The sequence below is a fragment of the Phyllostomus discolor genome, chromosome 2 (assembly GCF_004126475.2).
Source record: "Phyllostomus discolor isolate MPI-MPIP mPhyDis1 chromosome 2, mPhyDis1.pri.v3, whole genome shotgun sequence".
In the NCBI taxonomy this organism is placed as follows: Eukaryota; Metazoa; Chordata; class Mammalia; order Chiroptera; family Phyllostomidae; genus Phyllostomus; species Phyllostomus discolor.
The window spans coordinates 156,842,406-156,869,026 of NC_040904.2; the positions used below are offsets into that span (position 1 = coordinate 156,842,406).

Genomic DNA, 26,621 nt, shown 5'->3' on the forward strand with positions numbered 1-26,621 from the left:
AGGAACTTGTCAAAGGTTATGCACTAAGTAAGTGGTGGATCTGTATTTTGAACCCATTAGTCTGGCTCTAGTATTTGTAGATTGGCTCCCATCTACTGTGCAACCATTTATGTTGTCTACTGACTCTTAGATAAAAATAACTTGCTGAGGATGATCTATAAGTTAGTTTCCTTGAAAACCAATGCCAGGTATCATACCTCTCATCCTGATGAATGTTTTTGCAAGGATAATGAGAGTTCCTGGATTTGTAAAAATAATGATAATAATATCCAATAATCACTAAGCACTGTCTACATGCTCGACACAGTGTTAAGACCTTTACCTGATTTCTGTTAATCTTCCCAATAAGAAAATAGGTTTATCATTCTTGTTTTGCAGATGAGGAAACTGCAGTGTGGGTGTAATGAACTTGCTCAAAGTCACACAGCTACTACGGGCTGTGTGAAAGCCTGCTTCTGTCTGATTTCCTGTGGTAACCACCAGACCTCTGCTGCCTCCCTCCAGAGGCTGCTTTAGTCTTTGATTCATTAATTAGGTTTGCTGGATGGTATCCATTGTATGCTGCCCAGGAGGGCGTGTTATTGTACATGCTCACTTCACTTTCAAGAGAAAAAGGCAAATTACCAAAAGAACAAAGTAACACCAGGGACCTTTTCAAGATAATAAAATCCTGGGATGCAATTGGTCAGGATACATTTACTGCTACATTTCACACCACGTCTTGTTTTTTTGTGTGTGTGCCTCTGCATAAAGCTACACTTCCAGCACACTCCAGGGCTACATGCTTCTAATCATGTCCAAGATTAATGCCTAAATGTCGAGTGATATTTAAAGAAGCAAGATAAGTGTTTTAAAAGCTTTATACTAGAAGTATTTTAGGCCCCGGCCAGGTAGCTCAGTTGGTTAGACCATCATCCTATTTGCCAAGGTTGCTAGTTCGATCCCTGGTCAGGGCACATTTGAGAATGAATGAATGAAGGGAAAAATAAATGGAACAAATGGATCTCTCTATCTTTCTATTTCTCTCTTCATCTCTAACCCTCCTTCCTCTCTCTTAAATCAACAAATAAAAAAAGAAATATTTTAATACAGGGTTTTGAGTAATGTACATACTATGTTAAATATATATGTATGAACAAAACACAAACATATAACTTTCTATATTGTTATTAAAGATGCATGTAAAATTATGAAACTTTAGACTCAGAGGCGAAGTTAGAGATCATCTAGTCCAGATCATGAGACTGAGGCCGATGTGACTTTGCACGCTGTCAGGCATCTTGCAAAATTCAGATTATATATCATGTTCTTTATGAATTCTTTCCTGGTCTCTCTTCTTGTACCTTCCCCTTGCTGGGTGAAAAATGACTTTTCAGTTTTGTTTTTAAATCTTGGCATTTTTGGCAGTTATTTGCATCATGGCTCCCATATCACATTCACTTTGCTGTGCGTGGCTTTCTTCCTCTACTGTCTTCTAAGCTCCTTGAAAGCAGGGATGGTCATTCCTTCAGCTTTATATTCTCAGGAGATAGCATGATACCTGCATAGGGCCTCAAATATATTAATACTTTTCCTCCCACCTTCTAAGATCTTCTGGCTTGGCTAATTTCCAAATTAACAGAGAGAAGATTAACAGGAGAAAAATCAAAGTTTAAGACACATGCATGGGGAATTCACAAAGACATGACCATTCCATGAAAATTTCAAAGACAGTGAAGGAACATTAGGTATATAACACATTTTTGGACAAAAAATGAAAGGTGAAGGGGACAGGATATAGTACATAAATGAGAATGAGCGATGTACAGATAGTTAAGGAAGAGTGAACACACATGGCAGACAAATTCTTGATAGGTGGCTATAGAACAAAGGCAACTCTGTCCCCAAAAGCAGAATTTTGGTTCCTTTACCTGGTACTTACTCAAGGATAGCTAGGTCTTCAACATGTGAATGAGTTGGCAGAGACTGCATGGTTAGTTAGCAGTGAAGTGCAAAGGAAGACAGATTTCTAACTTGCCAGTAACCAATGATCTTCCGACCACACTTTGCAATTTGTCCTCATTTGATTTTCACATCATAAATGAATTAGGAAGTTATTTTTAAAGAGGACAATTTCAGAAGCTATCAGCAACAAGAAAAACTTAATTGATATGACAGTATAAAATTCTTACCCAGGGAATAGGTGCTACAGAATATAGTTTCTCAAAGAGCTACTAACATCTTTCTTCTAAAAACAAAAAAAACACAAAACTTCCTCTAGTCTTCCTTAATAAGCTGACTTAGGATTTACATGCTCTTGATCTAGAGTGACACTCAGAACCTAGATATTTTGTACTGAAATTGCTGAGTGTAGAGAAAAGATAACCTAAATTTGCTTTTCATGTCAATCATGGGGTATGAAGCAAACTTTCTGTGTGTGAAAACATGTTGCTGAAAGGCAGTGATTTCATTCATTCTTGAATAATACTGATTCATTCTGTTTATAGGTGTCTTACTAACTTCAAAGAATACCCCAGATGTAGAAAACCTTTTACTACACAGAAAAGCACGGAATTATGAATCTGTACAATTAGATATGGGAAACAGAAGTTCATCCTTTCTTCAGGGGATAATTATTTTCTAGAATTAAATGACCCTGGTGCCTCTATCCATCTAGATTTGTTTATAGCATACCATATAATACATTTTTGGAGTGGGAAAAGAAACTTAGAAAATTGATGTCAAAAAAATTTTTTTAGAGCTTCCAGTAAATTCATCTAAGCCTGGACTTAAGATGTAATTACTGTTTTTTTTTTGAGAACTCTTGTAGCAAACCATTTGTTTATTCATTTATTCATTAAGCATATTGATTTTCCTATTATGGATCTCTGTGCCTCAAGCAGGGGAATCAGAGATAAATAATCATGAACTTGGGTCTCACAACTTAATAGGGGAAAATAAAGAGCAAAATAGTAAACTCTGACAGGTATTGTAGAAAAATTAAGAAAATGTTAATCAGAGGAGAGAAGAATGGCCCAGTCTACCCAAAAGTTGATTAATAGCTTCATAGAGTACTAGGTGGTGCAATGTTTGAAACTGAAGGACGGTGTAGGTGTTTCCCAAGGGGTAGAACGTGGGGCAAGGATTCAAGAGAGATAGAGCGAGGTCACCTAAGTAAAGATATACTAAGATTCTATTATAAAAACTGCATATGACTCGAGTGTAGGAAAGTGAGGCTGTGAAAGTCAGAGATGGGCTGATGGAGGCATGCTTGGGCCATGCCCAAGAATTTAAGTTTATTCTGTGAACAAAGAAGAGCCAAGAATAATTGTATACCCTGTGCTTAATTCCTTAAAAGGAATTACTGTGGTAGAATGTGTGTTTACATGCGTGTAAGGGAACAAGCTAGTAAGTAGGGAGACCAGTCAGGGGCCCCTCATGATTATGCTAGAGAAAGTTACTGAGGATGCCCAGGTTAAGTCAGTAGAGAAGGAGGGAAATTAAATTGAATAGGAGGCAGAATGAGAGGAATTCGGTGAGCAAAAAGCAAATTTGGTGGGGGTAGGTATGAAAGTAACACTGAACTGGAAATTAAGAGAGCTGAGTTCCAATTGTGGATCTTCCATAATCTTAACTCTGATTTTGAATTAGTGAATATTCTAGATGTTTTCTAACCATCAATTTCTTTTTTGTAAAATGGCAAAATAGGACTTTATTATTTTTAAAATCTCTAAAAGTCAATGATTCTTAGGTAGCTGCATTTTATAAATTGATTCAAAGGTCTAAGTAAGGTTTTCTTCATTGCCATAGTAATCACGGCTAACATTTACTCTATCAAATGTAAGCATCATTATGAATGTTGACTCTGTCAATCCTTATTTCATCCCTTTATGATAGATAATACTATAATTCCTATTTTGCTGATGAGAAGTTGAAGCATAAAGAGGCAAAATAATTTTTCAAATTATATCTTTTTTGTTCTTTGCATGTCTTAGTCTGTTCAGGCTGCCATGAGAAAAGACCAAACCCTGAGTGGCCTATAAACAAAGGATACTTATTTCTCATAGTTTTGGAGGTGGAAGCTAGAGAACAGGTGCCAGTCTGGGCTGAGACCTGGGCTGGTTGAGTCTGGGCTGTCTTCTGGGTTGCAGACTTCATGTTATGTCCTCACATTGCAGAAGGTGTGAGCCTACTCTTGTGGGCCTCTTTGATAAGGATTCTAAACCTGGTAGCCTTCCCAAGGTCCTGTCCCTTAATACTATTGCTTTGGGCACTAGGTTTTTATCATATGAATAATGGGGAGACAGAAGCTTCTAGAGCATAGCACTGTACTTCCTCCTTACTGTGTAATTTCCGTTAAGAAGCACTTGGACTGTATCTGATTCCTTCCTAGGTCCATTAATAGGAATATTATTGCATATTACATAATATATACACCTTTAAATTTCATTGGCTTAATAATGCCTAAGTTTATTTCTGGTGTATATGAAGCAAATTAATGTCAGGGAATGGATCTGCCCTCTCCATAGTCATTCAGGGACCGAGGTTGATTGTGGCCCTTCAAGGTCGCCATTGGCACTGACATCTAAGTTAAAGGGGAAGGGAGAGTAGCTGATGGAGCAGGTTTTTATAGGCCTGGTCTTAATGCAGCATAACTCACTTCTGCCCATTTCCCATGTGTCACATGCAAGGGAGACTGGAAAATATAGTCTATTTGTGTGCTCAGGAGGAAAGAAAAAAGAGGCTTGGTGGATAGGTAGGTAGGTTCTCTCTTTCAAAGCTGGGACTTGAACCTAAATTATCTGACTTCAGAATCGTCACCCAAACCACTGTGCTAGGATACATTTGTACTTGCTCTCTCTTGTGGAATCAACAGTAATTAAGCCGTTTTGTACATAAAACAATATATAGGTTGACATTATAGTGAATATTATACTGTGCAGTTAAAATTCATAACTTCATGCAGATAAGAAATATATCTAAAATATAAATTTTATAAACTCCCTTCTCAGTTTTACATTTGGTTCAGTGACTCATTAAAGTTAATTTATGTTAGTCTAAAGTGATTAAAAATCCATTTGATTTTCATTTTCTGATAGGTCTAATATATTGTACCTATTATAACAAAACTTTGTCATTTCATAAACTCATAGAATTTTAGAGTTGGAAGAAGTGTTTAACTCTAACTCTAAAACTAGTCTGATTTCTTACTTTGCAGATGAGGGAAAAGACCCAGAGACCTAGATGACTTACTCAAGACTACACTCTAGGGACAGAGAATGAGGGACTAGGGCCCCAATATCCCATCTTTCCTTTTACTGTTCTGTCTACTCACTGTTGTTTTTTTCAAGAAGCACTTGGAACCTTCTTAGAAACACCTATAGGAAGAGTATTAATTACTAAATAATGGGGTGACTCCTCCAGTGTATAGGAATTGGAGATATTCAGACTTTTTACATTTTGTGTGTGTGTAATTTGGGATTAAGCAAGAAAGATGCTTTCTTTTTTAGCCTTTGCCATTAGAAACATTTAAAAAATATATTCCCATCATAGTAATTTAAGAGGGCCTAAACATCATCATTTGAAATGCCAATTTTCACCATGAGGTTAAAATAGAGAGTGTAGCTGCTGGATTGTGAATTTCCTGGATAATATGAAGGTGGAAACTTGTGTCTTGTTATTAAAAGTAAGGATATAGAAAACTTCTGCTAAATAATTAGCTTTCGTTTATTTAAAAAAAGATAAATATCCTAGTCAGCACATTTTGGGGGTCAAAGAACAGAGACATCATTGGGTTATTTCACGAAAAAAGGTGCTCATTGAAACCTACTGCATTTCAGGAATTGAGGAAAAATTTCAGAAAGGCCTCATAAAGGGCAGACACCAAGGTGGCTGGTGGGACTACATACTCTTTTATCTGTTACCTCTCTTCACGCCTCTCCTGTCTGCTTCCTCTGAAACGCCTATTTCTCATCACCATGAGGTGCACAAAGCCCTCCATGGGCCATCTCTCTCCTACTGCTAGATGACCTTTGGACTCAAATGTCCATTTCAATGTGGCAATTCTGTCTTTGAGTACAAATTTCCAGAGGGGTGGATTTGCCTGATCTAGTTCTTCTTTTTCAGAGTAAGTCTCCCAAGAAAAAGTTACTGGGCAGTTTACTGTTGCTTGAGGTTCCGCTTCTCCAATATCAGTTCTCATTTGACATGAGGGTGTACAAGATGTTCATGTTTAAACTGAACTGAATCTAAAATTCTCAGAGGAGAAAATCTGTTCTGCCTCTTTCTCTTAAAATAGACTGAGGACACCCGCTGTTGAGAGTTTACTTTTATGAATATAGACCATATTGTTATTAGGGTTATTCTTTAGTGGCAATCTGTCTTGTCCCAATAATTTTATTTTTTCTGTATAAAATTGGAGAAGTTTCAGAAAACAGACTTTGTAAAAATGTCACCTGCACATGACTATTTCCTTCCTGATTGCCCTGACTTCATAAATTATGCAAATTTTTTGAAATTTTATTGAGCTATTTAAATGACCGGTTCTTTTAATGAGATTACTTTATCAGAAAGTCTAAAAATGTGTCCTGTTTTCTCATTCTAATGAATTAAAGTGAGAAATTAGCTGTCTCAGAAAGTTTTTGTTTCAGCACATTTTTTCCATTCAAAGTGATTTACAGCAACCTAAATCCATTAACTAGCCTGCATTTTAGATGCTTATTTTGGTGCATGTAGATGATACTTTATTTCTGCTTAGAGGGTATAATGCAGACTCTCTAGGGAGCTAGTCAAATTGGGTAAAAACTATTAAGTAGGAGTGTATGGAGACAAACAAAATTTCTGAATCAATGAGACTAATCAGAATATAAATAAGAACTGAAATTCAATGGAGAGGAAACCTGATAGGTACAAATTCACAACTTAATACTAAGTTTACTCTCTCTGTAGCTTAAGTGTCAGATTCAATTGTTTTTACATATATTTGTATCTTATGTCAATACAAATATATATAGATTTTTTGAAAAATTAAAACTTTTTTAATAAAATGTAGATAACTTTCCCTAACAGCTGTCTTTGTAGTTTATATATGCTGCATCATTTTCATATTCATTGATTACTTTAAATGTAAAAATTAAGACTAACATTTCACTTGGTAAGCAATTGAAAAGTAGTTTCACACATGTTCTGTCATTTAGTCTTCATAAGGCCTCCAGGGAGCGATTTTAGGCATGAACAAACTAGTTCTTTGAAGGTGAATGGACTTGTTCAAAGGTTCACTCAGTACAGTACAGGTGAAAATAGGCTGGGACTGAGGTATTTCAGTTCCAAAGTCCCTGTCCTTTTGAGGCTACCAAGCATTGTATGTAGGGACAGCAGTACACCTCCTGCATTTCTCCACATCATTGGGAACTGCAGTCTGTTGCACATGTGGAACTCATTTCAAAAGTCACTAGACAATAGTGTTTTAGGTCATGGTCTCTGAAGGCAAACCGCCTGGCTCTCAGCTCTGGTTTTTGTCTATCACTAGCTATATTGTTTTGGGCAAGCTACTTATATTGTCTTGGGCAAGCTACTTAACATTGCTGTGGCTCGGTTTCTGCATCTGTAGGTTGAGGATAATTATAGCTTCCCCTTTAATGGTTGCTGTGATGATAAAATAGAAAAAAACCCTTGGCATACAGTGAAAACTCAATGAATGTTAGTAATTACCATTATTTCACACATTGTTTCCAAAGTGAATGAATTATTCTTACGTACAGAATGTGATATGCATAATAACTGTGCTCTTATTAACCTAAGGCCAGCAACCTCTACTCAAGGTGAATGATTTGCATAAAATTCTGTTGTGAACTCATTTTTCATAATGGGGTATTTATAGAGGAATAAAATGTGACCATATTAATATATATAAACATGTACATATACATATGATTATGTGTAGATATAATATTTTTAAATTACGCATGCTTACAAATAAATTGCTGTTTAACTCAGATTTTTCCCCCTTATGGAGAAGTTCTTGTCAGTAGGTAAAAAGTCATTTGGAAACAAAAAAGCACTTGGAAAAAATGCCTTAAGAGGACTGCATGCGAGAATATAGAGATCATAATAGCTTTGCAAAACATTTAGGAATCTTAAGATATGGTTTAAGTGGCAGTTTCCTAAGGCCATGTTTCTGGGGCTTTATAGGGCCAGTGAGCCCATTGTTGAAATAAAGCATAAGAGTAATAAGCTCCGAAAGCAGTTAGGGCTGGTAAGACTTGGTGTCCCTGTGCTTGTAAGAGTTAAACTAATGTGTGTCTGGTGTCATTTTACAAAAGTGAAGGAGGCAACTTTGTGTTTATGCATCGCATCCAGAGAGGGAAAGGAGCAGAAGAACAAAAACTTGTTTATTTTTTAACTTGGGAATTTTGACTTAAAAATAAAAAAACAAATTTGTTTGTTCTTTTTTTCACTTAAATCTTCTCCAGGGCATCCTGCATCATTTTATTATGATGCTAACATATTCTCTGTGAAGCCTATTTTGTCAATTTGGAAAGCCCTAATCATCTATGTAGGTTAGTTTATCTGAGCTCTGTCTGAATCTGTGTAGAGAATTCTAGTAACTGCCTAAATTTCTTACAGTCTCATTAACCTTTTGAAAGAAAACCACAGGATTTACTTTTGCCTTCTTAAAATTGTTTACCATCTATTAAACACATACCACAGACTGAGCAGTTTACAGGAAAAAAGCTAGTCTTTGTCTACAAGAATTTGGTTATCGTAAGAAGCACACCAGACAAATGAGAAAACTGTCATATGTCTACACATGCTATGCTTAGGTGAACTAATTCTGCTAGAAGATCTCTTTTCCTCTTTTGGGTATCTCACTCCCCTTGGCCTATCTACCAGCAGATATGAATACTGGAACAGTCAATATTCTCCCTATCTGCGCCTTCTAACTCCATCAAGATCATCCATCCATCTATCTATCATCTATTCTGTTTTTAAAAGGTTTATTATCCCTCTTGATAAGCTTTACAGCTCAGTTTTAATAAGAACAACAAAGGCTGAGGGATATTTTTCACAAAATCCCATTTATTAGAAAACAATACCTGTGTCTGAGTATTTTAATTATAAGCAATGGTGACAAAGTTTCAGGCAGAAAAAAGCCTTGTGTCTGTCACACCTGCTCTTCCTGGTCACCTTTGTAATTGATCTCATAATATTTACTACCCAGTTCTCTGGAGGGGGCCTTGCCTCCCTGTCTTCCCAGCGTACTCCTACCTGTCCTTCTCTTCATTATTCCATGTGGGCATCATTTCACTTCCTTTCTCTTCCAAGAAGATGGAAACACACTTTCTTCACCAGAGCTCTGACATACCAAACTTAACCAATGCAGTTATCCAATTGTGGAATACTTCATTATAATCCTTTGAATTATATAATTAATCAACTCTTTTTCACATTTATTCCTCATTGACTTCACATAAGATTGAGCAATCCGGGTTTTGAGAGATCATACTTAACTGAATTATCCTCCAACTAATGTATTTGGGAAATATACTGAACCATTCAGGAAGCAGTAGAAAGTCCCACTTCATAGCCAAGGTAGGCTAAGTTTTGGGGCAGTAACAAACAACCTCCAAATTTTAGAGGCCTGTAACAACAGAAGGTTTATTTCTCATGCATAGGGCCCTAGTGCTTGGTGGGGACACTGTTCCATGTCTCTTCACTTGGGGACTCACCTCCATATAATCTCCATTATCAAGACATAATCAGTTGCTCTGACTGGTAGGGAGATCTGTGGTGAATTACACAGTACCTCTTTTTTATTTTTACTTTATTTTTAGTTACAGTTGACATACAATATTATATTAGTTGCAGGGGTGCAACCTAGTGATTAGACATTTATATACCTCATGAAGTGATCCCCCAATAAGTCTAGGACCCACCTGACACCATACACAGTCATTACGGGATTGTTGGCTCTGTTCTCATGGTGTACTTTACATCCCTGTTACTACTGTGTATCTACCAGTTTGTACTTCTTAATCCCTTCACCTTTTTCACCCAGCACTCCTAACACCCATCCCATCTGGCAACTACCAACTTGTTCTCTGTAGCTATGAGTTTGTTTCTATTTTGTTTGCTTACTTTTTATTTTTTTAGATTCCACTCATAAATTAGATTGCATGGTATTTTTTTCTGACTTATTTCACTTAGCACAGTAACCTCTAGGTCTATCCATGTTCTTGCAAAAGGTAAGACTTCATTCTTTTCATAACTGAGTCATATTCCACTGTATATATGGGCCCTACCTTCCTAAGATGGACACTTAGGTTGCTTCCATATCTTGGCTAATGTAAATAATGCTGCAATAAGCATAGGAGTGTGTATATCTTTTCAAATTAGCACTTTGGATAAATACCCAGAAGTGGGATAGCTAGGTCAAGGCAGTTCTATATTTATTTTTGATTTTTTTGAGGAAACTACACACAATTCCACAGTGGCTGTACTGATTTACAATCCCATAAACAGTGTGTGAGGGTCCCCTTTTCCTCACATCCTTGACAACACTCATTTGTTGATTTATGGATGGCAGCCATCTTACAAGTGGGAGGCGAAATGTCATTGTGGTTTTGATTTGCATTTCTCTGATGATTAGTGATGTTGAACATATTTTCATGTCTATTGGTCATCTGTATGTCTTCTTGGGAGAAATGTCTATTCAGATCCTCTGCTTTTTTATTCAGATTGTGGGGTTTTTTTTTGGTGTTAAGTTGTATGAGTTTTTTATGTATCCAAAATATTAACTCTTACCGGATATATCATTGGTGAATATGTTCTCCCATTCAGTGGGTTGTCTTTTCCTTTTGTTGATGATTTCCTTCACTGTGTGAATGCTTTTCAGTTTGATATAGTCCCAGTTATTTTTCTTTTTTCCCTTATGTGAGAGAGAGATTTTTTAAACAAACAGTTCTAAAAGTTATGTCAACGAATTTACTGCCTTCATTTTCTTCTAGGAGTTTATGGATTAAGGCACAGGTGTCAAACACAAGGCCTGCGGGCAGAATCCGGCCCTCCACCTTGCTTGTACCCGGCAGCAGCACCGAGCTCCTTGCCCCTAGTTAAGGAGCAGTTACATTTATACAGTTCTAAAATTACAGTTGGCCCTTTGAAGGCAACTGTGAGGCTGATGTGGCCCCCGGTGAAAATGAGTTTGACACCTTGGTTTAAGGTCTTACACTTAAGTTTTTAATCCATTTTACGTGTATTTTTGTATATGATGTAAGAAAATGGTGTGGTTTCATTTTTTGCTTATCCAATTTCCCTAACACCATTTATTGAAGAGACTGTATTCACCCCATTGTATAGTCTTGCTTCCTTGGTCATAGATTAATTGTGCACATAGACTGATATCTTTTGCTGCTTCTCATGAGCGATTTGTATTACTTAGCTTTCATTTCATTGGCCTAAGCAAGTCACATCAGGGCAATCTAAACTTAATGAGGTGGATAAATACAGTACTACCATGTAGCCAGAAAGGAGAGACCCATAAATATTTGGTGAACAGCACTAGTGACTACTACAATGACTTTATCCTCTTATTTTTTTTTTCTTGTCAAATTTTGATGTTGACATTGGGACAAAAAAAATCAGATAAAATGTTTTAACTGTGATTCTTTTCCAATGTTTGATAAGATCTTTCTTATAACAAAGTTGGTAAAATGACCTTGGTGCTGAAATGATGCCTTTTGCACTGTGTGCTCCTGGCTGCCACAGCGCTGTGGAAGACGGCAGAGCCCTATCCCCATCAGACACTCTCTGAAGCTGTCTCAGCTCAGTGCTCTGCCTGACAGCTTCACTACCTGAAGGAGCCCAAATAATGTCTCATTTCTAACCTGGCTTCCATTCAAAGACTTGCAGGATTAATCTCCTCATGATTAACATCTCTGTTTCCCTAAATCACTATAAAAAAATCTAAGCATCCCAAATAATGTATCATTGCAGAGGTGTTTGTCCCCATTCTGCTCTGTAATTGCACCCTGTTTTCCACTCCACCATGTTCTCTGCATCAGCCGCTCTGGGCCAGATCAACTGCTCCTTGGTAAATTTCCTTTTTCCTTTCCTGATATATTTACTTCATATAGTTTTTTCTGTTCCCACACATCTCTCATATTTCTTAGAGAAACTGATCCACTCAGATCTACCTGCCTCTGTATCTGTATTTCCCCCATGACTCTGGGTAAAATGGCTTGCGTGTCCCCACATCAACCTAGCACCAATCCCTCTGGTTCCCTAATCTCAATTCCTTTTTCCTTCTTAAAAACATTTTTTTTTAGTTATCCATTTCCTCTCCCATATTGAGTATTTCTCTCTATCAGATCAGTCCGGCACTAAGCATGCTGTTATGTCATCTGTTTCCTTCTTCCTTCAAAGAAAAACTCCAGACAGAAATTTTTGTAATTGTCTGTAGAGTTTTCCATCCCATTCTATACTAAACATACTTCTATCATGACTATTTTCAATCAGGCCACTGAAAGGATTTTTGCTAAGTTCAAATGCTAGCAATGGTAAAAGCCAACAGAGTGCCTACTAAGGAGCAGTAAGTGTTCTAAATATTTTATACATGATAAAGCACTTACTTCTCAAATGGGCCCTATGAAGATTGTGCTGTTTTTATCCCTCTTTTAGATGTAAAAAACTGCTCCTCAGAGATACTGGGTAACTTGCCTAATGTCACCCAGCTGCCCTGGTCATGGAGTCTATGTTCTTAACCACTACATCATTTCTCTTTATTTATTGAAGCTTTCAGCAGCTTTTGACATAGCTGATCAATCCCTCCTGCTTGAAACATTTTATTCTTTGCTTTTCCATGTCTTTATTCGGGGTTCTTTTTCTCGTACCTCATGTGTTGCCATCTTTTTTTTTCCTACTTGCACCATTGTGGATCTAGGTTTCAGACATTCTTTATTTGTTGGTAACCTTTCCAAGGTAATTTGGTTTAGCCCATGGCCTGAAATATCACCTGTTGGTTTAGACCTCCTGGGTGTGTACCTGCAGCCTATTTTTCTTCCCGAAGCTCTGTCTCATAAATGATGTTGCCTGATTTATATCTCTGCGTGAGTATCTTAAAAGGATCTCACAGTTCACACAGACAAAAGAGAACTATAGATATCCTAGCCCAACCTATCTTTTGTCAAATTCCCCTTTCCCCAAGATTTCTTTATCTACCTGCACCACCAACCTCTAATTGCTCAGGGCAAATTTAGAAATAATCCTCAATTCCTTTTTCCTTCACAGCTCACATTCTATCCCTTAGCAAGTCAAATCAACTGTGCACTGAAATACCCTTAGCCTGCTACTTCTCTGCAAGTCTGCTGCTGTTAGTATAGTCCAAGTTCCATCTTTTATCACTTAGACTCCAGCAATCTCTTTATAATTGGTTTCCCTGCCTCCATTCTTGCTTTCTTCAGTCCTTTCTCTAAAGAGCAGCCTCAGCAAACTTCTGAAACACTGATGAGATTATACCATTTCTATCTTCTATCCAAAGACTTTGCGATGAGAATAAATCCCATCTACTTACGGTGGCATACTAGCCCCTACATGATCTTCCTACATTTCTGGCATGTTTCCCTCAACCTCTCAATTGTACAAACACACTGGCCATCTTGCTGTCCTGAGAACATACCATGCTTTTCCCCATTTCGGTACCTTGTCATTACTGTTCCTTCACTTTGGAATGCTCTTCCTTTCTTAGAGTTTCATCATGGAAGTTTCCTTCTCTTGATGACTGAGGTCATCACTCACATACCTCTTTAGAGAGGTCTTCCTTGGGACTCTTGCTAAAATACACATTCTATCTTTGCATAATTACTCTCAATGAACATACTGTATTTCCTTTAAGGTGCTTAAAAACCTAATATGGTCCTATGGAATCATTAACTTAGGTATTTATTATTTGTTTTCTCCAGAGGAATGTGAGCTCTTTGAGGACAGGGTTTATGTTCTTCTTGTTCACTGATGCAGTCCCAGGACTCAGAATTATGCCTGATGTGTGGTATTGACCCAATTAAAATGTGACTAAGTACCCTACAGAAAGCAGGGTAATGAACTGTGTAACACAAAACATTCAATGAATTAAAATAAATGGAACCATCCTTAGATAAAGTATTTTCCAGAGCATGAGAGGATAGGAGCAGAAGTGTGGCTTTTAAGTTTTTAGCTTTTGTCACCGTAGCTTTGTGTATAAATCAAACATAGAAAAATCCCCATGTATATACAATGGCAGAAAAATCTTTGTGACCTTGGAAATGGTATTTGCTTCCTGAAAGTTCTTTCGAGTATTACATTGTCAAAACTGAGTCATACCTGAGTTTCTTGGACTTACTTGGAGGTATGAATTGGACAATATGTTTGATATGTTCTCTCTCCCAAGAAAAATCTGAACAAGCTAGCTAACCTGAATTATTACAAAGGGGTCCTCATCTCCCAGGGGGAAGATAATAGAAATGCATAATGTGTTTATTTCATTTACAATGGGTTTCAATATGTTTATAGCATTAAAAACTTTAGATATCTACTTTTTTCTATTTACATTTCTATTTTTTATAGCAATCATGGTTTTAAAATTTCTGAAAGGATAGTGTTTCAACAAATGTTTGATTCAAAGCTATTTTTATTTTTAGCAGGTGAAACTTTTGCTTTTTCATTTCACAGTAGGGTTAATACTTTGAAGAAGAAATGCTGAAAAAAATAATGGTGACAGCAAACTAGAACCTTTTCCTTGTGTGATAAGTCAGGTCCAAAAATTTTGATCACCCAAAATTTCACCTTCATAGCCTTCCTGCAAGGTGAATGAAACAGACAGGGAAACTCACAGCTTTTTAGACTGGGTCTCTAGGCTAGGCATTAAGCCACCCAAGTTCTGGCTGTGCTTGGTGCCATTTGGTGGCAGTTGTCCCCTCAGACAAAATTGGAAGGAATGATATTTGGGTCTGGAAACTGGATGGAACTTTTGGGAAAATAATAGCAATTTAAAGAATCAACCAATTAGTTCATTTCCAGGGAAATTGTGCAGATGATTACTAAGGCTGGAGATTCTCCCCTTCATCATCACTTCTTAAAAATTGATGTTCTGCCTAACCTTACACTCACCCCCGGAAGGACATAACCTTTATATCAACACTCTGTAGTGTACCTTGCTCAGGGATTTAACTTACTTTGATTAAGATGTTGAACAAAAAAGCTGTAAAAAGAAGTCACATGTGAATCAATAGGTTTTTGATGGCACCAAATATTGCCTCTATATTTCAGACTCTTCTAACAGCTTATTTTAATCTAGTCACTAATTGTTCCTGCTTCACCAAGCATTTACTGACAGAAATGGTCCTGCCACATTTAGCAAAGAAATAAAATCTGCATTATGGAGTCAGCATCATTGTATTTCCAGTTTCATGCATGGTGGGTCCCTTATAGAGCTATATTTAATGTACTTCTAATTAAAAAGAGGGAGGAAGTATCCAAGGCTTTCTCAATGTTGTCTCATCTTTCGTTTTCGTTTGTGCAGCTCACCATGTTAAAACGGGCACTTGCGAGGTGGTGGCTCTCCACAGATGCTGTAATAAGAACAAGATAGAAGAACGGTCACAAACTGTCAAGTGCTCCTGCTTCCCTGGGCAGGTGGCAGGCACCACGCGAGCTGCCCCTTCCTGTGTGGATGGTGCGACGTTTACATTGCTCATTGCGGTAGTATAGATGGGGACTGCGTAGGATGGGAACCCCACTATAATGCTGTTGACCGGGGCCAAATCTGAGGGACCACATTATAAGTTATGTGGTTGATATGAGGGTATTTGGAAGGAGGTCTAAGATCTTATGCAGTTTTGTAACAAAAGGCATTATAATGAGGTTCCAACAAGTCTCTGTGCTTCTTACTTTGATACCATGAAATATTGATTTGTCCACTAAGGAAGAAAACAGATGATTAAATAGTATGAATTTATAAACCCATGGATGGTTCTTAAGAATGAAAAAAAAACATACATACGAGAGAATGTTTAGTTGTAAATAGAATTTATGTAAAATGCTGGTTATTATAAAGATGCATCACAATATTGTCTTAATTTCTTTACTTGAGTATTCCTATAATTACAATAGGATATAAGTCTTTATATGGGCCATTTAATGGATTCTACCATGAATAATAATTCAAGTGCTCATATTAGCATGGTACATTTCTGGTGATGATAGTTACTGCCCACAGTAAAAAAAAAATTGCATTAACTCTAATGCCCTCCTGGTTTTCAGCCTACTGTGGGAAATATAACATTTATTCTAAAATATTTACTCTAAATTCTTCAGGGGCTTATTTTCGTACATGTTTACATAAATCAGTGCATGCATACATACTCATAATTTCTTTCAGATATGTTAATTTTCACGAAGTCTATATATTCCCATTAAAAATCATTTAATAATGTGCTTATAGTTTACTATACTGTGCATTTAAAACCTGAAGATGGTGGATATCATATACAGTATTCTTACCACAGTGAAGTAAAATTAAAAGTTACAATGACTTATATTCAGAAAATCTAAATTTAGCCCCTTTGGACAAAATGAAGCAGGCCTCAAAAACCATTCTGCTCATTGGTAGGAAAAATTTGTGGCTTGGTTTTTCTTTAATTGTGCAGAGAATTAGCAAACCCAAATGGAAAACGCTGAATCAGTTTTTCTATCTCCTGTAGCTTCAATAGTGGAACAGAAATGGTGGTGCCACATGCAGCCATGCCTTGAGGGGGAGGAATGTAAAGTTCTTCCAGATCGGAAAGGATGGAGCTGTTCCTCTGGGAATAAAGTCAAAACAACTAGGGTAAGTGGACAGCCTTTTGGAGAGCAAAATGCCTCTGAATTAACAAAGCATGGAGCATGTGCGATGGCACCTGTAAGTGGTGGTTGTAGAATTAGAGATTCGTTTTCCATGGTACATGTTTTCTCATTTTCTCCCTTACTCAATTTGTTCATAGCACATTTTTACTTCATTCAGAATAACATCTATAGCTTGCCATCAACTGTCATGCTGTCTAATAAACAAACACTGTTTGTTCCTTCACGAGATATTGACTGACAGTAGTGTGAAACCCCCAAGGATTACGTATTAAAAATGCTGGGAAGGAGACTCAATCCCTTATTCTTGTCATGGATAGTTATCTGAATAGATTCTCAAAGTAAAATGATTTTATTATACGTATGACTCAGTAAAATTTGCCAACTAAGATTCTTCATTTTTATAAGTTATTTTGATCTTCCTGATTTCTTGATCAATAAGTAGTTTTCCAATAGAATATAAATCTCTACATGGGCCCATTTAATTGATATTACCATAAGTAACTTAAATGCTCACATGAGCATGGTATATTCTGTGGGTCAATATGTAAAGATTACTCTTTAGACGATGTGTTTCAGCTTGCATGACTGATTTCTGGGAAATGGAAGACAAGTGAAAAATAGCATTATTCTTTAACTTCCTAACTATCTCAATGCATATTCTGGACTGGTAGAATTTAAATGCTTTTCTGTGTAGCCTCATCTATGAAAGTTCTGTCTTGTTTGCTTTTCTCTTAGAGCAAAAAGCAAGACAATTGATTAGAATTGAATAATTGGGGACTAGAACAGAATAATGGTATAAGGGGATGTTTTATTAAAGAAGAAAAAAGGTAACATAAAAACTAGGTACTGGTTAATTTATGATATTGTTTGGCAATGGCAGTTTTTAAGAAATCTTCTCTGGACATATTTAAAAGATCATTTTATAATCCCATCAGATATATAATTCAATTTACCAAGTAATGAATGTTCAGACACAGAAGTAACCAAATTTTCCATAAATAACTTTATATTGTGTCAAATTATTTGTGACTCTAACTTGTTGACCAAATGCTGGCACACCATTCCAAAAACCCACAGAGTACATGATAAGTTAATTGAAATGATGGTACCATTCCATTAGTTAGCATACAGTATAATCCATATCGATTTATTAAAAACATCTGGCTATATACAGTTTCCTTATAAGTCATTTACAGCATGAAAATATATTTTCATAACACTATGAATTCTTAGTCCAAAATAGCACTCATGGGAAGTCATTGAAGTTTTGAGATCCTAAAACAATTAAAAAAAACAGCCAGTTCTTTACAACTACATTTTTGTTTTTATTACTTCAGTGGATATGAAAAAGTATTTTTGGGTACTTAAAACATATGCCATATACTGAACAAAGTGCTTAATGTGAATTAGCTCATTTAATTCTCTTAGGAACCTAGTGAAGAAGATAATATCTTCTGTTTACAAATGAATAAATCAAAACTTCAAAGTGTTCAATGACTTTCCATGGTCATATAGCTAATTAATCAGAAGCCAGGATTCAAACCACAGAGTCTCATTCTAGACCTAATTTCTTAACCTGTAGTTTAGACTAGATAAATTAACTTATTCTTATAATAGTGATACAAGTTTCCTGTAGTTCTTTTCATATGAGGTAGGCCTTTAAAAATAGCTTTTAACATATTTGACCATGGAAATAAAAAGGTCAAGATAATGTGATCTAAATTCTCATAGTAAATTGTTTTATAAGTCTTGATTCCTTCCCAGTTGGGCCATATTCTCAATGGTCCAAACTTAAGTCTCTGTGTCACAAGTTCTTCATAATGTAATAAAACAAGATGGGTGAACTGAGAACTCATGAGTTCTCAAAGACCACATCTAGATCCTCTAGTTTGTTTAAGCTGGGTTATACTTACTATTTTTTAAATCTATTTTGCCCTAGAGAATGGCTATTAATGGAGGACCTCATTAAAGATATTGTAGAGAGGATTTATACAACAGTAGATGTTTGGATTAAATTATTCTTAACATTCTTCTAATTCTGAGTCTATGATTCTCATTTAAAAAGGAAAAATAATCATATATAAGACAAGAGGGCATGAAAGAAGTATCTCCCTAGGTACAATCTAAGTAAATTGTTGTCTTTTTTCTTTTTAACTTAACAAGAAAAATGTTGATGAAAATGAGGCTTCTTAGACATTTTTGATGAAAGGAACATCATGGCATTCCATATGCCTGAGCAAAAAGATGTGCAATTTTGCATGTTAGTCTAGCTCACAAAACAATCTAGATAAATCCACTGAGGTGATAAAGAAGCAAGGTTGTGAGGAACTTTCAGTCAAGATGGTGGGTTGCTTCTTCTCACAATGACATCAAAATTACAGCTAAATTACAGAAGAATCTTCATTGAGGACAGAAGTCTTTTAACTAAGGATTTAAAGAAGAAGCCATAATGAGACATGGAATGGGCAGGTGCCACCCCACAGTGTGGTAATTAAGAATCAGGAAGTATATTTTAGCTGCACAGATCCCCCATGAGGAGCAAAGGGTCCTAGCCCCATGCTGGACTCCCCAGGCTAGGGCATCAAAGTCAGGAAGAGGAAATGCCATATCATTTGGCTGAGAAAATAAGCAGGGACTACATCTGAGTGAGACTGAGGGCTTCTGGAGTCCCAAGCATTGCTCTTGAGGGGCTACCACGTGATCTCGCTTGTGCACACACTCACTGGCTATGGGCTCCAGCACAGAGGCAGCAGCTTGAAAAGTGCCAGCAACATGTGAAGAGGACCTGAATGAACTAACTTGAGGGTGGGAGCCGGAGGGGAGGTAGTAAGGGCAGCTCCCTCCAGGCACTAAGGTGCTACAAGACACCATTGCTCCTTTTTTGAGCCCTCCCTCAACATAGCTGGCAAGTGCCAAATATGAGCTCTCCAATAACCTGGCTAATACTGTTTACCCCACCTAGGTCACTCCCTGAGACTCCACCTCACCCGACTAATGCACCTGGTTCAAGTTGCTTCCAGTGGCTTTTCCAGAGGAGCAGCCTGCCTTGGCTCATGCTACATAGTTTTCTGAAAGGACCACAGACCCAAATAAGCAGCAGCCAACCTCAACATGCCCTATACTTCTTGTTAAGTGGCCCCAAGCACAACATAAATGATGACTGGTCTCAGCTTGCATGACAAATTGCATCAGGTGGCCCCAAGCCTGGCATAAGCTATGGCCAGTATTGGCTGGCCCGAGGGTGACCACTGAAGGATTCCAGGCTTGGCACAAGTTGTAACCAGCCTTGTTTCACAGCACAACCTCTCCCAAGCCTACCAGAAGCAACAACCAACTGGTAGCTCCCACCAGATAGACCCACGCTGGGCACAAATGGCAGCTGACCTTGGCCTGCACCAGACCCCTTCCTCAGAAGTAGTAAAACCAACACATCAGATGACCAGCTTCAGACCACATCACAACACCACCAACAACATAGCCAAAGGACAAACTCCTGGTCCAAGGCATCAGCCCCTGAACAACAGCTTGTCTACAGTTGTAATTGTTAGCTGATACAACCAATCAGCATGAAGATCAGTCCCACCCATGAAGTGCCAACAGCAATCAAGGCTAAACTACAATGAGAGAGGACACACACAAGTGAGTACCTGGAGCACTTGGCTCAGGTGAATAGGAGAATATGCTACTGGGCATCACAGGTGACTCTGTCATGGCTGAGAGATATAACCTCTACCTAATCCATAGAAACAAACACAGAGTGGCTGCCAAAATGAGGAGACAAAGAAACATGTGCCAAATGAAAGAAAAAGACACAACTCCAGAAAAAGAACTAAATGAAATAGAGATAAGCCATCTCCTAGACACAGAGTTCAAAACACTGGTTATAAGGATGCTCAGTGAACTTAGGGGAAGAATACATGGACTCAGCAAGAACCTCAACAAAGAGATAGAAGCCATAAAAAGAACCAGTCAGAAATGAAGAATACATTAGAGGGAATCAACAGCAGATTAGATGGAGCATAGAACTGAATCAGTGACAAGGTAACACAAAATACCCAATCAAAACAGCAAAAAAAGGGAAGGGCACATCTTAAGGGATCTCTGAAACAATATCACAGGGATAGCAGAAGGAGAGAGAAAGAGAAAAATTGAAAATCTATTTGAAAAAACAATGACAGGAAAGTTTCCTAACCTGGTGAAGGAAATAGATAAATAAGCCCAGGAAATGCAGAGTCCCAAGCAAGATGAACCCAAAGAGGCCCACACCAAGACATATTATAATGAAAATGCCAAAGGTTAAAGACAAAAAGAGAACTTTAAAAGTAGCAAGAAAAAGCAGTTAGTTACTTACAAGGGAGCTTGCATTAGGGTGTCAGCTAATTTTTCAACATTACAGGCCAGAAGGAATTTGCATGAAATATTTAAAGTAATTAAAGAAAAGATCTACAACCAAAGTTACTTTACCCAGCAAGGCTATCATTTAGAATCAAAGGAGAAACAGTTTTCCAGAAGTAAAAGGTAAAGGACAGCATCACCAATAAACCCACATTACAAAAATATGATAAGGACTTCTTTAAGTAGAGATCAGAAATATGAATTAGAAAATATAGGACATAAAAAAAGTTCTCATTGACAAAGGTAGACACTTAGAAATAGCAGTTGATCAACCAACCAAAAAGATCATACAAATGTTAAAAGGCATGTGCAATTATAGCAGTAAGAGATGCAGCACTAAGAGATGCATATAAAAAGGAAAAAGTGCTAAAAACATAAATTGTAGGTGAGTAAAAATTGTAGTGATTGTAAAATGTGTTCAAACTTAAGTAACCATCAACTTACATATGAAGCACATGGTAACAACAAACCAAAAATGTACAAGAGATATACAAGAAATAAAGAAAAATGACAGTAATGTGATACTATAGCAGGTCATCAACATATAAGACAGCAAGATTATAAGAAACAGAGAAAACCACAAAAACAGTCAGAAAATAATAAAATGGCAATAACTACATACCTATCAATAATTCCTTTAAATGTAAATGGACTGAATGCTTTATTCAAAAGATATAGGGCAGCTAAATAAATTTAAAAAACGAGACTAGTACATATGCTGCCTATGAGAGACCCACTTCAGATTGAAAAATGCAGACTGAAAGTAAAGGGATGGAAAAGACATTTCATACAAATAAAAAATTTTTTAAAAGCTGACTTAATAATACTTAAAATAGAATTTAAACCAAGGGCTAAAAGAAGAGAGAAAGATCATTTCCTATCAAGATTAATGCAACAAAAGGATATAATTCTTATAAGCATCTACAAACCCAATGTTGGAGAACCTAAATATATAAAGCAAATATTGACAAATACTGATAGTAATACAGTTAGAGTAGGCTGCCTGGACACCACATTGACATCAATGGGTAGATCATCCAGACTGAAAATCAACATGGAAACTGCGGCCTTAAATGACATATTAAACCAGATATACTTAATTGATATGTTTAGGACATTTCACCCCAAAACAGCTGAATATACATTATTTTCAAGTGCACATGGAACATTTTCCAGGATAGACCACATGTTAGGCCACAAAATGTGTCAATAAAATTAAGAAGGTTGAAATCATGTCAAACAGCTTCCCCAGTCACAATGGTGTGAAACCAAAAATCAATTACAAGACTAAAACTAAAAAATACTCAAACATGTGGAGGCCAAATAATATTCTACTAAACAATGAATTGATTAACAGCAAGATCAAAGAAGAAATCAAAAGATACCTTGAGGCAAATGAAAATATAGTGACCCCAAATCTATGGGACACAGACAAAGCAGTTCTAAGAAGGACATTCATGCCAACACAGGCCTGCCTCAAGAAATAAAATCTCGGATAAACAATCTCAAACTCCTAAAGGAGTTAGAAAAAGAACAGCCAAAAGAAGAACAGACAAAGCCTAAACTGGATATAAACAAGGAAATAATGAGGACCAGAGCATAAATAAATGAAATAGATCTAAAAAATGATAGAAAAGATCAATAAAACCAAGAAATGATTCTTTGAAAAGATAAACTAGAAATAAATCTTTAACCACGCTCATCAAAAACAACAACAAAATCCAAGAGAGGGCTGAATAAATAAAATTGGAAATGAAAGAAGTGACAGCACCACACAAATATAAAGTACTATAAGGAAATATTGTGGACAATTATATGCCAACAAATTGGACACCTGGAAAAGTTGATAAATTCCTAAAAACACACAATATTCCAAGAATAGATCAAGAAAATACAGAAAAAATCTGAACAGAGTGATAATTGATAATGAAATCTAACCAGTAATCAAAAAACTCCAAACAAAAGCTCTGGACCGGATAGCTTTACAGGCAAATTCTAACACATTCAAAGAAAGAATTAATACATATTCTCTATTCCAAAAATTTCAGCGGAGGAAAGGCTGCCAAATTTATTTTATAAGGCCAGTATTACCCTGATAACAATACCAGACAAAGACACTACAAAAAATGAGAAAATTATAGGTCACTATCCCTGATGAACTCAGAAGCAGAAATCCTCAACAAAATAGTAGCAAGCTGAATTCAGCAATACATTAGATCATACACCATGATCAAGTGGGATTTATTCCTGGGATGCAAATTTGGTTCAATATGTTTAAATCCATTAACATGAAAAACCACATAAACAAAATGAGGGGTAAAAATCATGTTATCATATTAGTAGATGCAGAAAAAGCATTTGACAAAATTCAACATGCATTTAAGGTATAAACTCTCAGCAAATTGGGGGTAGAAAGAACATACCTCTACATAACAGGGCTTATGTATGACAAATGCACAGCGAAAGTCATGGTCAATGGTGAGAAGCTGAAAGCTTTTTCTTTATGATCAGAAACAGGACAGGGATGTCCACTTATTCCACTTTTATTCAACATAGTATTGAAGTCCTAGCCAAAAACATTCAGACAGGATAAAAAAATAAAAGTTGTCTGAACAGGAAAGGAAAAAGTAAAACTCATTATTTGCAGATGACATAACACTATTTAAAGAGAAGCTGATAGATTCCAACAAAGAAACTATTTGAATAAATGAATTTAGCAAATAGGAGGATACAAAATTAATATTCAGAAATTGGTTGCATTTTTATACACCAATAACAAACTAGCAGAAAGAAAAATTAAGAAAACAATCTCATTTACAATTGCATCAATAAGAATAAAATATGTAGAAATGAATTTAATCAAGAAAATACCACTCACATTGATCAGAATGGGTACCATTAATAAATGAACAAACAAAACACACTGATGAGAGTATGTAGCATGGAAACCCTTGTGTGCTGTTGGTGGGATTGTAAATTGAGTGTAGCCACTATAGAAACAGTTTCACAATTTCTCAAAAAATTAAAAGTAGGGGTACCATATGACCTAGCAATTCCATTCCTGGATATTTATCTGAAGTAGTTAAAAACACTAATTCAAAAAGATGTATATACCCCTGTGTTTATTGCAGCATAATTTATAGTAGCCAAGATATGGAAGCAACCTAAGTGGTGTGTCCAACAATAGATGACTGGATAAAGAAGTGTTATATATATATAAAATGAAATATTACTCATCCCAAAAAATGAAAGCTTGCCATTTGTGACAACATGGTGAGCCAAGAGGGTATTATGTTAAGAGAAAGAAAAAGAAAGAAAGAAAGAAAGAAAGAAAGAAAGAAAAAGAAAAAGGAAGGAAGGAAGAGAGGAAGACCTCCTACCCTTTGCAACAGCATGAATGGAACTGAAGAACATTATGCTAAGTGAAATAAGCCAGGTGGTGAAAGACAAATACCATATGGTCTCACCTATAAGTGGACCCTAATCAACCCCAAACAAGCAAGCAAAATATAACCAGAGATATTGAAATTAAGAACAAACTGACAGTAACCAGAGGAGAGGTAGGAGGGGGTAATGGGGAAAAAAAGGGGGAAGTGTTCTCAGGAACATGTACGAAAGACACATGGACAAAACCAAAGGGAATAGGATCAAGGGTGGGAAGTGGGGATGGCTGGGGTGGCAGGTAGTGGTGGAGGGAAAATTGAGACAACTGTACTTGAACAACAACAACAAAAAAAAGTGAAAAAAGAAAAGGACACACACCATATGATTTTACTTATATGTGCAATCTAGAAAACCAAATAAAGGAATCAACAAATCAGAAACAGTCACAGATACAGAGAACAAATTGATAGTTACCAGTGGGAGGAAAATTGAAGGGATGTGTGAAGAAGGTGAAAAATTAAAGAAGTACAAATTTCCAGTTTAAAAATATAGGGAATTATAGGAAATATTATTATAACTATATATGGTGTCAGATGGTACTAGACTTATCAGGGTGATCACTTTATAAATTATATAAATGTCTAATCATTATGCTGTAAACCTGAAACTAATGTAATATTGTATGTCAAACAGTTGAATTTTTTAATTTAAATAAATAAATGAAGTGTCCAAGGTTATCAGGTTATTATTGCTCTACCATCTCTATGGAAATAGTGTAAAAAGTATGAGAAATGTCGATTCTTGAAGTTGCTCTTATACAATTACTTTGCCCAGAGTGGAAATATTGGACAGAGGTGGTTTATGCCATGCATATAAATAGCAGAAATATTACTGAGGAGATACCTGATTATTATTTTAATCATTGATATTATTTTACACTTGCTAGATTTGAATAAGGTCCCCATGGCTATGGTGAGCCAAACAGCCACTGAGGCACCTACTGGCTGGTCCCAGTGACAAATGAGATAGTCTAGAAGTTAAGCAGGAATAGGTTACAAAGTAACTAAAAAGTTTTTCTCAGCCAAAAGGCATTTACATTTCTTATGCATGATATGTTGGTTTTGTGAGATTATCACTGCAAGCACAGTGGCCCCCAAATGATCAAACTCTGCAATAAAGTACACCCTACCTTATAATTGCCCATATCCAATCAGGAGTGCTCCGGTAAGCCTAATGTTAGAGAAAAGCAATCAGCCAAAACCAGCAATGAGGTTTGCTTGGCTTCAGCGGAGATGTGTGGTACTTTCCAGAACTGACTGCAGGTTGGGGGCTGGGCAAATTCCTCATTTAAGACTAATTTGGAACTCACAGTATGCTTTCCACTATAAATGTGGATTATATCCTCCTCCTGTCTTTGTACTGGATCCAGGAAGCTAATTGTTCTGACCCATTTCCCACAAAAGGCAAAGAACATCAATATTTTGCAACACGCTCTTCAAAATCCCCATCATTTAATCTGTAGAGAAAGGAGAATGCTCACTTCCCCCCAAACCCTGTTTCTCACTGTGAAGGCGTAAACTGATGACTATCTGTGACGTTCTTAACCATCTATTTCACTATTTTTAAGAACTCCTAAGTTAAAAAGGAAGAAAGGAAAAGTCACAAAAGCCTTTTGATTTCAAACTCACTTTAAAGATAAATGATAAAGAACTTTGCAAAGAGTCATTAATGAAAGGAGAGCCTTTCCAGTTTGAAAGAGCACATAATTACATGCTAATTATGTAATACTAAAGTAACAGGGGGAGAGGTGTTGTAGAGTTGTAAGATTTGAAGGGAACAAATCCTTGATAACAGTGTTGGAATCCTCAGAGAAATAGACTGTGATTAATTTCTTTTAATGTTTGATATGCTCTCTCTGTGGAACATCTCCTAAAGGTGCTGCATTCTGCTTTCAGGATTTACAGCCCCTTGGCCATAGTGGGGACCTT

General features: G+C 36.6%; 1 protein-coding gene across 1 annotated transcript in view; it reads left to right on the forward strand.

Moving 5' to 3' along the window:
- Positions 1–26,621, forward strand: part of TAFA2 (TAFA chemokine like family member 2) — a 428,493-nt gene that overhangs the window by 369,872 nt on the left and 32,000 nt on the right. Inside the window, exons 3-4 of the mRNA XM_028533421.2 lie at positions 15,533–15,685; positions 16,713–16,837. Coding sequence (XP_028389222.1) covers positions 15,533–15,685; positions 16,713–16,837 — 278 coding nt within the window. The remainder of the gene's footprint in view (positions 1–15,532; positions 15,686–16,712; positions 16,838–26,621) is intronic.